Source organism: Platalea leucorodia (genome assembly GCF_965183815.1).
Source record: "Platalea leucorodia genome assembly, chromosome: Z".
Lineage (NCBI taxonomy): Eukaryota > Metazoa > Chordata > Aves > Pelecaniformes > Threskiornithidae > Platalea > Platalea leucorodia.
The window spans coordinates 63,484,124-63,500,706 of record NC_138858.1 but is presented as its reverse complement, the minus strand read 5'-3'; the positions used below and the strand labels follow the sequence as shown (position 1 = coordinate 63,500,706).

The following is a 16,583-nucleotide window of genomic DNA, read 5'->3' as shown; positions in this document are numbered from 1 at the left end:
TTGCAAATTCAAAGCCAGGAGACAGAAGAATTTTTGGATAGACCCTATGCAAAACAGGCATGTTAACCCGAGAAAGACTCTCACTAATTCCTCCTCAAATTTTATTAGTATTGTTTCAACAACTTGTCCTAGGCTCTGAAATCCCTGAACCAGAATGATAAAGGTGCTAATAGAACCTAATATTTCCAAAGATTCACAACACAGGTGACTTTTGAGATCAGTCATAAGAATGCAGATACAGACAAACAGAAGACAATACATTTGACATTATGGAAACAATACCTGTGAAAATATGCTGAAAAAAAAGGGAAAAAAATTACCTGGAACAAGTTCCATAACAATATAAATAGGCTGTCGTTGTGTGCAAACTCCTATAAGTTTTACAATATTAGGATGATCATACTGTTTGAGTATTCTGCAAAACACACAGTAAGTTTATTATATTAATAAACTTTATCGTACAAACTGATTAAATATTATAGGAAAATATCTTAAAACCTTAATGTTATTTTAATGGAACATGTCATTACTGTTATCATAAAGAAAAAAAAATCAATGTAACAGATCAATCATCATTTGAAATGGAGGGCATACTGATTTACTAATAAATGAAGATTGAACACTGTATTATTCTTATTGTAATTTTACCATTTGTCTACATAACATTTGTCTAAATAACTGAAAAATGGCCTGACAGGTTTGCAGTTTCTCAAGAACCCTTGTAATTAAATAGCATTTCAGTGGTGGACCAGAAGCAGAGCTACATCAAAAAAGCACGCACAGCATGCCTCTACACTTTCCTGCTGCACTTTTCAAATGCACACTCATTCCAATTTTACTTTAGGAGATTCATTAATACAGTAAGTTTTAAAAGAGTACAAGGACTGCAATTTTAATTTTGGAAATTAAACAAAAACATTCACATCTTCTTACACAATCCTTTAATAAGAACATGTGCAGCCTAAACCCGCATGCTATGATTTATAAGTGAAATGAAGGGCAAGGAAGAATTCTACAGAGACCTTGTAACTTAAATGTTTCTTCTACTATTTGCTGACTTAAAGCACCTCCACTTTTTCCCTTTTTTCCTAGGATCAAGAGTAAAATACTAACCTACCTGGTACATACATATTTAGTGAGAAATAACACATTTCATTTTTTTTCAGACTAACACTGCTCCATGAGTGCCAGGCTGCTGAACAAATGAAACATCTCTGCGGTTGCCAAGTTACGAGCTGTTTAAAATTATTCAATAGATAGGGTGGCTGATTGTCATTTTCTAAATGTACATAGTATCTGTTACTTTTCCATATTGATCATAGCAATTTGGGAGTAAAAATTAAAACATATGAAGCTTAATAGCAAGAGGGAGCAAGTTAATTTAAACAATTCTGAAATTATCTCAATATACCCCTCTATCCTGAGGTCTCAGAACCTACCTATCTACATCAGCCTATATTCAGAATATTAGCATATTGTGGCATGATTGTCATTTGAAAAATAAGTATGCAATCGCATGCTGCCTGACACGTCATAAAACATCTCTACTGGAGTGAACTCTTACAAAGAGAAGATTACTAAATGGAGTCTATATGGTAACCTAGCCACATTTGATCAGCTCTATTAGTCATGCATGTAAGGTAGGACTTGTGACTGATATAATCACATTTAAATTAACAGCATCTTCCAGTGTTCTTATCCCAATCCTCTTGGCACATCTTAGAAGAAGTTCTAGATGAAAGCATTTACAATAACAAAATTGTGTTTTATAGGCAGAGCTTGCTTGACTGAAGAGGTAGTTTCAGCAAGTGCAGATGCTACTGCATTCACACATTAAAAATGCCTATGTTTAGTTACCAGGGCAACAGTTGTGGAATGTACTGAAGGAGAGAAAAAAAGGAAAAAGTTTGACTACTGCTTCTTTGAATTTTTCTGAAGGTCAGATTTCGTAAATCCATCTAGTAATAAAACTTGAAAAAAACCCCACAACAATTATATTTCAATTAAATTTAGAAAACCTACCTGGCTTCTGACAGAAATTTTATTTTCAGTTCCTGAGGAAGATCTTCTTTACAAGTTTTTACAGCAACAGGAGTTTTATCCTTCAATGTTCCCTTATACACCTCACCAAAATTACCCTGAAATCAGGGGAAAAAAAATAATTCTAAGTAAACAAAATCTTCATGAATCTCTAGAAAAATAATACAGTCAGCTAATGTAACTGGAATGGAACTCTGAAATGTCTTTATGAAGCCAAACGAGTTTTTTTTCCAGTATCTGCCCCTAATACAATGCAGTTCACATAGACATAGTACATCTATTATATGGACACAGCGTATGAGTTCTACTTTGACCTTGCTGGAAAGAGAAAAAAATACATTAATTGTTTAATTTTCTCATAGTCAGTACTGACAGTAGTACTCTTTTTCCTTAATCTTATTCCTGCACTCTTTCATTTTCACACTATTGTATTTTATCAATAGTTTTTAACTTGCAGTCTGTAGGAGACCAAAAGATGATCTGTGAAACTAGGACAAAACACATCAAAATAACATAAACATTCTCACATATACAAGAAAGAAAAATTAAAACACTGTATATTAATTTTGATTGTAAATTAAAACCACTACAAAAAATATATTGTCATGTCTGCTCTGAAAAAGTTACATGATCCACAATTTTTTTAAAAGCTAAGCTCAGCACTGCTGTTTAAAGGCAAGTATGTAAGGCCTCACATTTGGACAAGACTTTAGAAAGTATGTCCTTTTATAATCAGATTTTTCAGGTCTTCAACAACATACCCCCAGGGTAAGTTTTTTATTTTTTTTAGCTTTCATGGAAGAAAACTGAAATAATAAAGACCACAGAATAATTTCCATCAGATATATTTTTTACTTAAATAAAAACAAAAGGAAAATTAATTAGGACACAAATTGAAGGAAGAAGGAAATTGCAGGGTATATAACAAAACACTGGTATCAATGAAAAAACCCAAGAGAAGAAAAAAAACAAAACAAAACTGAAGATCTCATACTTTTAGTTAAGTTTTGTATTTCCCAAAGAATAAATACAACTCAATTTTAAATCTGTATCTTTCCACAACATAATTTTCCTCAAGATTCCACTTCTGTTTCCTGGTATCTGGGGCTGCATGTGACTCCAACAAACACCAAAACTCTACTGAAAATGTTTTCCTTTCTTTCCTGAGTGATGAAGATTTCTTTGCATCATGCATTTGAATACTGTATTACCAAAGGAAAAAGACAGAAAAGGAAAAAAAAAAAGAAACTCACAGATGGAAAATAGTAATGCACTGCTAGTAACAAGGAAAGAAATTTAGGCCTAAACACAGGTTTCCGGTATTTTATATATCCTAGCATAAGTAAGATACAGCTGACAAGCAACGCACAGGATCTATGACAGCAATCTGCCCTTCTAAAACAGCACTTCTAGAGGCCAGGACACTACTTCTGATGTCAAAAATGGCATGAGGTGCCCGAAGGTAAGAACCTGAGTCACTCCCAACACACTTTTCCTCTAGCCTTCTGGTCAGAAGTGTTTAACAGTGAAAGCTGAACCCACCTTAAGGGCTACTTAAGTATTGAAAATGCTTTTTTTCTTTAAAATATTTAATTATCATTATACAGATATGATTTTTTATATAACATGTTCCTTTCATATAACTTTCATTTTGTGGGGTATTATAGAATTAATACTGAGTAAATAAACAGACCATTCACTCCTGAGGTGAAGGAAAATCTTTGTTTTTTCTAAAGTTTGCTTCCTCTTATGCATTAAGCTTTCATGATTTTCCTCCTCATCTTTTCCAGGCCACTCAAGATTTTATAGACCCTCAGATTTCTCACTTCCATGGTGAACGGTTGTAGTTTATTTACCATTTTCTCATACGGATGCTGATGGTCCTGTCATTATCTTTTCTAGTTTGACTATATCTTTTCAGAGATAGATGCATAAAAGATTTATACTGTGTTCCAAGAAAGTTTTGTTCTGTTTTTTTTAAAGAACATACCCATCTATAATCACTTTTAAGCACTAACTTACCTTTATTGAATCTTAAAAATGCTTTGTACCAAAAACATGCAATGGACATGTAAATTCAGTTTACTAAATTAACCAATATTCAGATTGCTTTAACTGTCTTTACTCATCAAGACTAATTCATATTTATTTTTTAGCAAGACAAAGCTTTTTTAATGCCTGAAACATCTTTATTTTTCTCTTGATACTACTTTGTTTAAGAATGTGAAGCTGTCACAGTACCTGCATTTTATGCAGACACAGCTCTGTCTACTGTCAGATAATACTTTTATCATGTTATGCTGCCAAAGAGATTTTATCCTGGGTAGCAGAATTTTCTGACAGTATTTAATTCCCCCCTTTCTCGGACAGTTTAGAAATTCTTTTAGTGTGTACCATAGTAAGAAGACAACTATTGCTTTCATTTGTTTCCTCCTCATTTCAGCTTATTTTTTCAGATTTTGGAAAATCTTCTGGAACATTGTGTCCAGAGTGGCACTCACAACTGTCTATGTAGGTGTAAAGGTGCTAAAAATGTAAGTGAGGCACGGGGCTTACCTGATTATAAAGAGTTATAGCTCCTAAGCAGAATTTGTGATATAAACTACACTATACAAAAATTAATTTAATACATATGCCATTGTGAAGTTACCCAACATTCAACAAATCATGCAAAAGCAACAAACATTTGTTTTAACAAATACTGATTTAATAATCTTACTATAGCAAATTTTATACATAAATACATAATTTTTATACATAAATACATAAACATAAATCTATTTATATGTTTTTATTTATACTTTGCAACAACATATTTTGTAAGACTACACAATGTACAACAGCCACATTGTGCTTTATCGGAATCTAGTTAGCTTAAAAGCCTTCCAAAAGAGAAAAATATGTATGCTAGTTAAAGACTTTCAGCACATACATTGTATCATTTACCAGTAAATGTGATTTACATTTGTTTAAAGCATAATGTTGTCTTGTGTATTAAAGTAGAAGAATTGATATAAAAATTGCATAGTACAGTAATTTAAAAGATAAGGCAAATAGGAAATGTATAGACTTAATGATTAATATATACTTATTTAAAGGTTATTTAGCTCACTTGATTACTTACTTTGCCCAGTAATTCTCCCAGTGTGACATCTTCATGATTGAGAACCCACTTCTTATCCTATGGAAAGAAAAGGAAAGAATTTTCACTTTGTGTAAATATGTAAGATATAGTTTCTATAAGATACATATCAGTAGAAATGGAGCTAAAGAAACATTACATTCAGACCGCTCAATCAAAAGCATGCCAGGAAGTTATAAATCTAAGTGTTTATAAAACAGAGTTTAGAAAAACTCGCTATACAATAAAATATTGAAATATACCGTATAGCAAATTTCTATCAGAAGATTAAGCCTACAACATGACAGTAGGTATGCAGATAGAGCACTATGCAAATTTTCACACAAGGTCTGAAAATGATATCTAGCGCCCTGTTTTTAATAATTACCTGAGTCAAAATCAGATACGAAAACTTCATTTTAGTATACAAAATAACTTATTGCTAGATCAAAAAAACATGTTCTTCTTGGTATACATGAAAAAGAACTCATTTTCTACTTATTAGGAAGACACATATTTGCATCTCTTACGTATTCTGTGGTAGTTTGAAATATTACAGGCAACTACTTGAAAAGACAACATAACAAGTGCCAGTTAAATTATCTGTTCAGTGCTGATGACCAACACTGCAAATACTCTGCAACAGCCTAAAGGCGTTATCAAAAACAATTATAAACTTCTTGCTACACAGACATATTTAATAAATACTTAGCTAAAATGTTAAGGTAGGATATTTTAATTCTAACCCATATTTACTGGTTTTCCATTTTATGCCTCTGTTAGCACCTCATCTACTTATCGCCTCACAAACACTGTTACTGCTCCTCATGTCCTAAGCATTCTTTATTACTAATGAAAAAGGCAAATACCTAAACAAGCGTATGCCAACTCATTAAATCATTTCTCATTAAAGCTCACAGAAAACCAAGCTGAACATGCTGGCTTTGAAGTACACCTAATATATCAAGATTACCAGGTTTTCTGGACCATGGAGGACCTGTAGCGACCCTGACCGGAAGACTGTTGTACGTCAAAGTGTTAGTGATCCACACAACAGCTAACTGGAGTGAGCCCAGGCCTGTGCTGTGCTGCACAACCCCCTTGGCTGCAGAATGAACTCAGCCAGCACATTGCAACAGAGCCTGCAGGCAACTCCCAGTGGGTACCAGCAATTATGCCACCTGCCTGACCTTGCCTTTACCTACTCCAAGAAGTTCTCATGTGGATGTCCTTTCTCTTTGCTGGTAGAAATAATGAACAGAGCTGTTTCCTTGTAAGAAAGTCCTATTATAGCTCGAATGACCAAAATGTGAGAATCTCTGCTACAGGCAGGGACTACCCAGCATGCTGCATGTGGATCAGTGGCCCATTCAATGCTACACCACCGGGGGCTCCCACCGTCTAAAGGGATGCAAGGTTGTCTATACTATTCTCTCTTTATAGTGTTAGCTCTAATAGATACTATTTTAAATGATACCTTACATTCTCTCTTTATAGTGTTAGCTCTAATAGATACTATTTTAAATGATACCTTACAGACTCTGAGTGCCTTTCTTACTGGGATCATAACAGCACTTCCTGGTACAAAATGGGATCTTTCCAATGTGTATAAATATCTGATGGCACGGGATGAAGAAAAGGGAGCCAGACTCTTCTCAGTGGTGCTCAGGACAAGAAGCAATGGGCACAAATTAGAAAATAGGAATTTAATTCTGAACATGAGGAAACAAGTTTTTAGTGTGAGGGTGGTCAAACACCAGAACAGGTTACCCAGAGAGATTTCGGAGTCTTCATCTGAGGACACATTCCAAACTCAACTGAACACAGTCCTGGGAAACCCACAGTAGTTGAACCTGCCTGAGTAGGGGGGCTGGATGAGAGAATCTCAAGAATACCCTTCCAACCTAGATGTGCCTGTGATTCAAAGACAGAGAAAAACCTTCTGTATGTAAATAGCCCATAGAATCACAGAATGGTTTGGGTTGGAAGGGACCTTTAAAGATCATCTAGTCCAACCCCCCTGCCATGGACAGGAAGATCTTTCACTAGATCAGGTTGCTCAAAGCCCCATCCAACTTGACCTGGAACATTTCCAGTAATGGGACATCCACAACTTCTCTGGGCAACCTGTTCCAGTGTATCACCACTCACACTGCAAAAACTTTCTTCCTTGTATCCAATCTAAACCCACTCTACTTCAATTTAAAAATGTTTCCCTTTGTCTTTCTTGTACTGAGGACTCCACAGCTGGACGCAGTACTCCAGGTGAGGTCTCACCAGAGCAGAGTAGAGGGGCAGAATCACCTCCCTCAACCTGCTGGCCACATTTCTTTTGATGCAGTCCAGGATACGATTGGCTTTCTGGACTGCGAGAGTGCATTGCCGGCTCATGTCCAGCTTTTCATCTATCACGATCCCCAAGTCCTTCTCCACAGGGCTGCTCTCAATCCATTCATCTCCCAGTCCTTCTTGATACTGGACATTGCCCCAACCCATGTGCAGGACCTTGCACTTGGCCTTGTTGACCTTCATGAGGTTCACATGGGCCCACTCCTCAAGCCTATCAAGGTCCCTCTAGATGGCATACCTTCCCTCTGGTGTATCAGCTACACTATTCAGCTTGGTGTCATCTGCAAACTTGCTGAAGGTGCACTCAATCCCACTGTCTATGTCATTAATAATGATATTGAACGCTACCAGCCCCAATATGGACCCCTGAAGGACACCATTTGTTATTGATCTCCATTTGGACACTGAGCCCTTGACTATAATGCTTTGGATGCAGCCATCCAGCCTATTCCTCATCCATCAAATAGTCCATCCATCAAACACATCTCTCTCCGATTTAGCAACAAGGATGTTGTGCAGGGAATTTGCTCTCTTGTTATAAGAGCAACTTGCCTGTGATATGGTAGGTCAAGCCATGTTATCTGCCAGGAACCAGGTATTACATAAAAAAAGTTTTCTGCCAAAGACTGAATCCTAACAGAAGGTATTGCAATAGTCATTATTGCCTTTAACACGGCTTCAAATTTAAAAGAAAACGTAGAATGTATAATTATTATTTTTTTAGTTATCAGTGAGACAGATAACCAAAAAAGGAAATCTTGACTCCTTAGGTAAGAAAGCCATTTTAAAAATCATCTATCTATCTGTCTGTCTGTCTATCTATCTATCCCCTGCTATGGCTGAACTGAAGGTCACTAGGACAGAACACTGAGTACAACCTGAGTACAGAGCTTCATGAAGGACCTTTTTGTAAGATAAAGCTTGAGATCATCTTATAAATAAGGTGAAATATATATTTTTTTTTCAAACTGTGAAAATTCTTCTTCCCTTTCAGATGGGGGCTAAATCTTTAACAAAACATTACCCACAGGCAGCACTGTGAATCAGCACTATTTCCTTTGACCTACACAACCAGTAAAGTCCACTGTCAACTCCTAAGGAAGGCAGAGGTTTGTACTGACTTATGTCTCCCTCTTTTTGCAAGGAGAAAACCATTCAGTAGGTAATCCACAGATGTTCTGGGTAACTGAAAGAATGAAAGGAGTACAGAAGAATTATGCTGCACAGTGCACCTTGCTGAGAAGGTGGCTACTCATTACTATCCTCCACATTTTTTGACTGATTGAATTCAGCAGAGAAACAAAAAATGGGGGGGATCACTGCTATTGAGATTTCTATGCTTTTTTTTCTTGTGTATAATGTCACAAAATCACACAGACCGTTGCTCCTGCAAGCTGTGCTCAGTGCTCATTCTGGAGACTCTGAATGCTTCTATTCACTCAAACTTCCAGCATGCAAATCCTGTCAGCCCCATCACATGAATTCTTGTGCCACACCATGCTGTGTGATAGGATCCACACTTTGCCATTCCTCTTCCCTGGGTCGGGCATTGGGACACTTGCAAGGAAATTCTCAATAGCTATCAACTGATTTTTCTACTATAGACAAGATTCTTGATTAAAACTACTGCCTCACTGATCAGACATCATAAGCAACGTATTTTCTTCATCTCCTCCTTTTGATTTTGCTAAAAATCGTAAATGTTCAGTTCACTGAAGATCTTCCAGATATTTTCTGCTGATTGGATACCTCATTCAGAAGCTGTTACACTACAAACAGATAGAAAGTGCCATCAAATTTCACACTTTCCTAGTAAAACTCAAGTTTAAGAAAACAATTTGCAAAGAAAGCTCTGAAGAAAAACCCCACAAAAATGACTACTTGGAGTTATTAACATTAATGGTTTTTAACATTGAAATAAGTACTGTAAAAGCCAAAAAGTTATAGAATTAAAATTTAATGAATTTTTTACCACTTAATTCCAAGGATTCAGTACTTCAGTGAATGACTTCTTGAAAATATTGACAACATGGCATTTCAGAGGCTTGTTTATGACGGAAAAATCTGATACATAATCCTTTAGAGGACTAATTAAAGAAAATGGCACCATAAACTGGAATCAAATGATCTGCTGAAGGATTTGTTATTACTGTATCAGTATATTAATCACTACCTGTACTTTTCTTCTTATGAAAACTTTCAGTCATTTATTATTACATTTCAGTGTAACCCATTCATTACATTATCATGGTTCTGCCAGGTTTTTCACAGTCAAATGATTATTCAAAGTTTGATCTGCTTTGTTACTGATTCTTGTTGTTGGTTTAGAAAAGAAATCTTTATTAATGAGCATATACAAATTGTGCTGCCCTGCTAGTATCAGTTTCACAAGGTATCAGGAAGTGAATATTCATCTCATTGGTACATAAATTGAGAGTTCGCTGCTTATGAGAGCTTTCTATGAATGGAAATCTTTAATTACTTTTGAAGGTATACAAACTACATCTTAAATTTAGGAGCCTCATCATATGGGTCACTCCTGTGGCTATGTGGCTGAGCCAGCAGACTGAAAAGGAGGCAGGTGCTGCTCCAACAATCCTTTCTGCTTTGAGCTAGAATCTCTTCAGAACTGTTCTTTCACTACTCATAAGGCACCACCTGCATGGACCTCAAAAGCAGACAGCTAAAGAAAATGATGCAACCCTTGGCATATTGCACTCTTTTTGATTGCACTTCTCATCATGCCTTTAGTCTTTTAACTTGTGTATTTACAATGTATTCTGACACCAGAAATATTTGCCAGACAATCCACGTGAGATTAGCAGACGATATATACTGTAACACAATTAACAGAACAGGAACTGTAACCCAGAACTTCTATCTATCTAATTTCTCTCCCCTCACCCATAAACTTTTCCGTTATGCTCCTCCCTCCTAGTTTCTCTCTCGGATTTAGTGAAAGCCTTAAGGACTATGAAAACAGTAATTTTTTCCCACTAGGAAGTATCAAAATACAACTCTCCCCCCCTCCTTCCCCTCCTGCCCCTTATATAGCCTTCTCTTCGTGTGAGTGTTATCATTGAGCTTCTGGATAAAAAGATGGCAGGCTTCATACTACATCATATTCCTCTATTTGAAAAGTAAACTAATTCACTTGAGATTACTTTTGGAAAGAGGAGAAAAAGTTCAGGTGCTGCAGGACACATTTAACACTGTAAACGCTACGCAGAGAGAAGTGCCTAAGCCCTAGCACTAGCTAAGCCTGTAATTTTCTTCTAAGATTGTAATTTACTCCTAGGGTACGTGACTCCTCATGCACTGAGAAGAGAAGCTGGAAGCCTAACCCAGTGCTTTGTATTCTGTGATGGTAGTGAAGCACTTCCAACTATGGTCACTAAGACCATCTGTGAATTCAACTCTGAAGCTGCAGATGGCCCCTCTGTCCCACCACACTAGTTAAGTTGAAGAAAACATTTCAAGTAGAAATACTAAGTTAAAAAAGGCCAGAGCATCACATGCATTACAGTTTTATCCAGTATCTTAAGGCACTTGTGGAGTGATACCATTGAGTGATCATTGATGATCTGGATGAGGGGATCGAGTGCACCCTCAGTAAGTTTGCAGATGACACCAAGCTGGGTGGGAGTGTCGATCTGCTGGAGGATAGGAAGGCCCTGCAGAGGGACCTGGACAGGCTGGATCATTGGGCCGGGGCCAACTGCATGAGATTCAACAAGGCTCAGTGCCGGGTCCTGCACTTGGGTCACAACAACCCCATGCAACGCTACAGGCTGGGGGAGGAGTGGCTGGAGAGCTGCCTGGCAGAAAAGGACCTGGGGGTGTTGGTTGACAGCCGCCTGAACATGAGCCAGCAGTGTGCCCAAGTGGCCCAGAGGGCCAATGGCATCCTGGCCTGTATCAAGAACAGTGTGACCAGCAGGACCAGGGAGGTGATAGTGCCCCTGTACTCGGCACTGGTGAGGCCGCACCTCCAATACTGTGTTCAGTTTTGGGCCCCTCACTACAAGAAGGACATCGAGGTGCTGGAGCGTGTCCAGAGAAGGGCAAGGAAGCTGGTGAAGGGTCTAGAGCACAAGTCTTACCAGGAGCGGCTGAGGGAACTAGGGCTGTTTAGTCTGGAGAAGAGGAGGCTGAGGGGAGACCTTATTGCTCTCTACAACTACCTGAAAGGAGGTTGTAGCGAGGTGGGGGTCGGTCTCTTCTCCCAAGTAACGAGTGACAGGACAAGAGGAAATGGCCTCAAGCTGCACCAGGGGAGGTTTAGGTTAGATATTAGGAAAAACTTCTTCACCAAAAGGGTGGTCAAGCATTGGAAGAGGCTGCCCAGGGAAGTGGTTGAGTCTCCATCCCTGGAGGTATTTAAAGAACGGTAGATGTGGTGCTCGAGGACATGGTATAGATGGACTTGGCAGTGATAGGTCAACGGTTGGACTCAATGATCTTAAGGGTCTTTTCCAACCTTGACGATTCTATGATTCTATGATACAACCCCTGTTAAACCGCAACAAAGCAATTTCTTCAGCAGATGGTAAGAAAGAATCTAAGAGATGCTGTCATCTACATCATACCAGTGTACAATTCTGGCATTAAAAAAGAAACAAACCCAATTTTCTAATTTGCAAGGTGTTAGATATCCACTTAAATACTGTTTCAAAACAAAGTGTCATTGGTTCAGAGAATCACCTTAAATTAATAAACTATGATATGAACAGCACTGCAAGGTGGACAGTAACAAGGACAAGACTGTTTCTACTGCAAGTATGTTGTCTCACTAATTCTGTTCAAATTGCACTGAGTTGAATATGTCACCATTCAATATTTTTGGATAACTGCCAATAATTAAATAAATCAATTAAGCACACAAAGAAATGGATGCATATTAGCATATCATAAACGAAAGTTTTCTCTGTCTGATCACAAACTTCATGATCTTCTCTTAAGTGCTTAATTCTGATTGTGAATAGTAAGTATTTCTCCAGTTGACAAATGCTATTATTCTACAGATTAATCATGCGTGCGAAAGATAATGCAAGTTACAAAAGAAATGTGACAGCAAAATGGGAAATAAAAAATAATCTTTAGTGTAGGTATAGATAAACAGACACTGTAATGCCCACCAGTCCGAGTCACAGAAATTTCCATTTCAAGAGAGTTGCTTCTAAATTAAATAGAGCAAATCCACCACATTTCTGTACCTAATCATAAGCTAATCTGAATGAGAGAGGAGGACAGAACTCTTGAGACTATTAATGCCATTACTATTCCTCCCAGAAGGAACTTGCTTATGATGTTGCCCTCTTCTTGTAACACCACTATAAATCTCTCTTTACCTCATGCTTGTTCAGATTTGTGTATTGTTAATCTTGGACCACAGAATATAAAAGCACTTTGGACAAATCCAGTTACAGAAATCAGCACTTGAGCACACTTATTTGTTATCTTAATGATATATCTTATTTCCAAACAGGATTACTTAAGAAACCCAAAAACTTTACCATATTCTACTTCATTTATGTCCTCTGGTTTCCCCCCGGAGGGGAAACTGAATTACTTGAATGCCATACTTCTTAGCCAAGCACAGTAACTGACTTGGCTCAGCTCAGATAGATAGACCTTCAGTGCCTCTTGGGAGATAACCCTTTATCAAACATGAAGAGCTACTTGGCAAAAGCATGCTTTTGAGATTCTCTATGGAAAAATACCAGGGAAATGACAAGATAACTAAAGGACAGGAAGGAACCGCCTCAAGGTGGACACTTCTTGGGAGGAAAGGGAAAGATGAGCAAGAACCCGACTGAGACCGCTCCGTTTAGTACATGATTGTTTCCACAGCAGGCAAAGGGGTTCCTTGTTTCCTGGCTGGGAAAGGCATTACTGTCTTCTGAAGTCACCTCCTCCCACCTATTTTTTGTTCAATGGTGTTACCGTTCCCTGCTTATTCTTCCTCGTTAGTTACTAAGCAGCCAGAGTGACAGTGTGTAGTGAGGGCTGGCTGCTTCCTGGGGCTGAGCAGCTGTGGGGGACCCGTGGCCAGCAGAGCTGAGGCTCACCAGCCAGGACCCACCACACTGCCCTCAGCGAGGGAGCAGGGCAGGCTGGGGGGACAGCCCCAAGTTCAGATCAGCCAAGTCTGTGGTGATACAGCAGGTCCGGAGTCAAGCTGGGAAGTCAGCCTGTGGGTTGGGGTCAGGGTGAAGGCCAGGGATGGGAACCAGCATCAGACACAGCCCCATGACCGGTGGGCAGGTTCATAGTGACAAGGCAGTGCTGGGGTCAGTCCAGAAGCCAGCGGGGGGTCAGGGTCCAGGACCAGATGAACGGGGTGTGTGGCCAGGCACAGGCAGGGCTGCGAGGCAGCAGGAGCTGGGGCTCGGGTCGGGCTGAGCAGTAGAGCCTCAGCTGGAAGCGGCTCCCATGGGACAGGGTTTGGCCCTGCCTGGAATTTCATCCGAAGGGGGTGAAGCCTCCAGCTGAGGGCTGGAAGGAGCAGCCCTCAGCTGCATTATCATACATTGGTCCTGAGCCCCGGCCAGGAGTGGGGATGCTCTCAGGGCCCTTACTGAGCTAGCTGTTTACTAATAACATGTTTGGAGTCCTATCACTGTATCTAACTTTTGGAGATACTACTAGATCAACGGTTGGCCAAATACTGAGAAATAAGTTGTCAACTAGGCAATTCACACAGTGTAGAACTTGGTCAGCCTTGACACTGCTACCCTTCCCCAATACTCAAGTACTAGCTAACAGTCACCATATTGAGGGTTTATATAAACAACAGCTTGGTAGTGAGTACCTTTCCAGACTTCCTGAGGCTATCCAGGATCCTTGTGTGTTTTCAACAAAGACAAGCATTTTCAAAGAGGAGACTTATTTCAAGAGTTAACTGTAACTCACAAAAAACCCCACCAAACAAACCAGTAATTAAAGAAATAAATCCTTCAGTTGTGAAAAAGAATACTTCAAAAATAATCAGAAATGTTTCTTTTCATTTGTAAAATAAAGTATTCTGGATATGAGAATATGTTAGTAAGTTTCACAGGTCCCTGGATCATGTTAAGTTTCAAGCACTGAGTAATCAGCAGGCAATCAGTTGTGCATGGGTCCTTTCTCCAGTGGAGATGCAGGTATTGGAGTTGTGTGCAAGGCCACTGAGGCCACACTATGAACAGCAGATGGTCACTGTACCAGAGGCAATCTCATTTTTCTTATTCTAAGCTATGAGACTGAAATGTTACCAGTGTTACCCTAAATTTCTTCAAAACACGTAAGCTCAAGTCTGAGGTGCAGTTTTCCTCCTGCCTATCTCCCTTCATTAGCAGAAACCACATGAAAGAAATCACAAATTATTACGCTGGGAAGAAGGCTTATAAATTAGTTGCAGTAAATTATAACAGCTTTCAATAAAATGCAAAACATAACCCAGAACGAATACTTAGTGTTCAAATTCCCCTAGCATTATTTTTCTATAATTTCCAGTAACAATTTCAATCATGAAGAAGTCTAAAATGGTGCTTTTTCAAATTAACAACCAGCAGTAAGGCAATTAGATACTAAACATTTTAAAACCAGACATTTTGGGAATTAGATATGAATTTATGAGCCTCAGCTTAAACACTTGGTTTTAAAAATCTTACCATTTCTAATAGGAAAGACAAAAAGGGATAAAAAGAAAATGCCACCTGTGCCTGTATTCAGAGTATCATCAAACAAACCCACGATTCTTACCCAGACTCCAAAGCAAGATTTGTAAAAGAGGAAGACTGAGCAAATCCTGATCAGGTTCCATCACAGTATGAATAAATAAGACTTCTACGTTACCATCACTGCTATTTACTTATCTTGTGTTCTCTGTCACACTTTTTACTGTAACTAGTTCAGACCACATCAAAATCACAAACCTAGATGCCATCATACTAAGGAAGGCAGGACCTATAGCAAATTCTACCACTGCCTTTCATCTTAACAGTAGATGTAACCAAAGCAAAAAAGGCTAAAAACCTGTAGAAATTTGAAACTTTAGTTGATTTAGGGAACACCAAGATAACTCAACCAAAAGCAAAACATTGTTTTAAGAGAACTGAAAACATGAGACTTCCCAGCCTAAGAATCTATCTGAACACAGCATGGGGAATTTACCAAAAGCCTAAATATCCCTCCTCTTTCTCCCACCTCAGTAAATTCTTCATTAACATTCCTCTAAAAAACCCCATGAAACAGAGGAATATTGCCAGCATCTCATGAGTATGGTACATAAACATGCATTATGCCTGTTTCTTCATGTTGTAAGCAGAAAAAATGCATTCCAAAAAATATTTTGGAAAGTAGTATTTGCTCTCCTTCTTCCAACTGAAATAGTAAATATCAATCGTATGAACTACTGCAACTAAGAGGAATTTTTCCACAACAACAAAAATGGAAAGTCAATCTTTCATTTTCAGTATTAAGGATAATTAAAGTAAGATTCTTTCTCATGGCTGAGAAAATCATAATCGCAGATAATTTTTTCATCACATGAGTATTCAAATATCACTTATCGGAACTTGATGAACAAGAGGGAAAAAAAGTGAGTAACAGTTGTGTACATGTGGATAGGGCCTATCAATGTGGAAATGAGAAATTATCTCTTAGAGAAGTACCATTTTTGACACCACCTATGCCACTAGATCTAATGTGCATATCAATTTCATGGATCATAAACTATGGGTTTCAAGTCCTTCAGATTAAGTACAGAAATAAAGGTAGCTAGTGGAAAAGATTTTTCATAAGAACAAGTGAGCTTTACAAGAGGTGTTTTGAAAAACCCCACTGACAACTTCTTTCAAACTGTTTCAGAATAAAGATTCATGAGCTGTAAAAATTGTTATAGAAGCTGTTTTGCATTATTATCAGCACTGTATTAAGCCACACTGATGAAACTCAATGTGAGCTGTAAAACAGAATAATAGTGCAGATAGGTTTACCTCCTTGCAAAAAGTACTATTTCATCTGACTTGTTATTGTTCCATAAAAAAACCACCGTGAAGTTCAACCTTTCTGCTAAACCAAATTCTAA

The 16,583-nt window shown here is 38.2% G+C and overlaps 1 protein-coding gene across 4 annotated transcripts in view; it reads right to left on the bottom strand.

The window, feature by feature from the left end:
• Positions 1–16,583, bottom strand: part of FER (FER tyrosine kinase) — a 201,410-nt gene that overhangs the window by 72,526 nt on the left and 112,301 nt on the right. For all 4 annotated transcript variants that reach the window (XM_082337550.1, XM_082337551.1, XM_082337552.1 and 1 more), the window contains 3 exons: positions 5,165–5,221; positions 2,023–2,138; positions 321–415 (listed from right to left, as the gene is read on the bottom strand). In XM_082337550.1, coding sequence (XP_082193676.1) covers positions 321–415; positions 2,023–2,138; positions 5,165–5,221 — 268 coding nt within the window. The remainder of the gene's footprint in view (positions 1–320; positions 416–2,022; positions 2,139–5,164; positions 5,222–16,583) is intronic.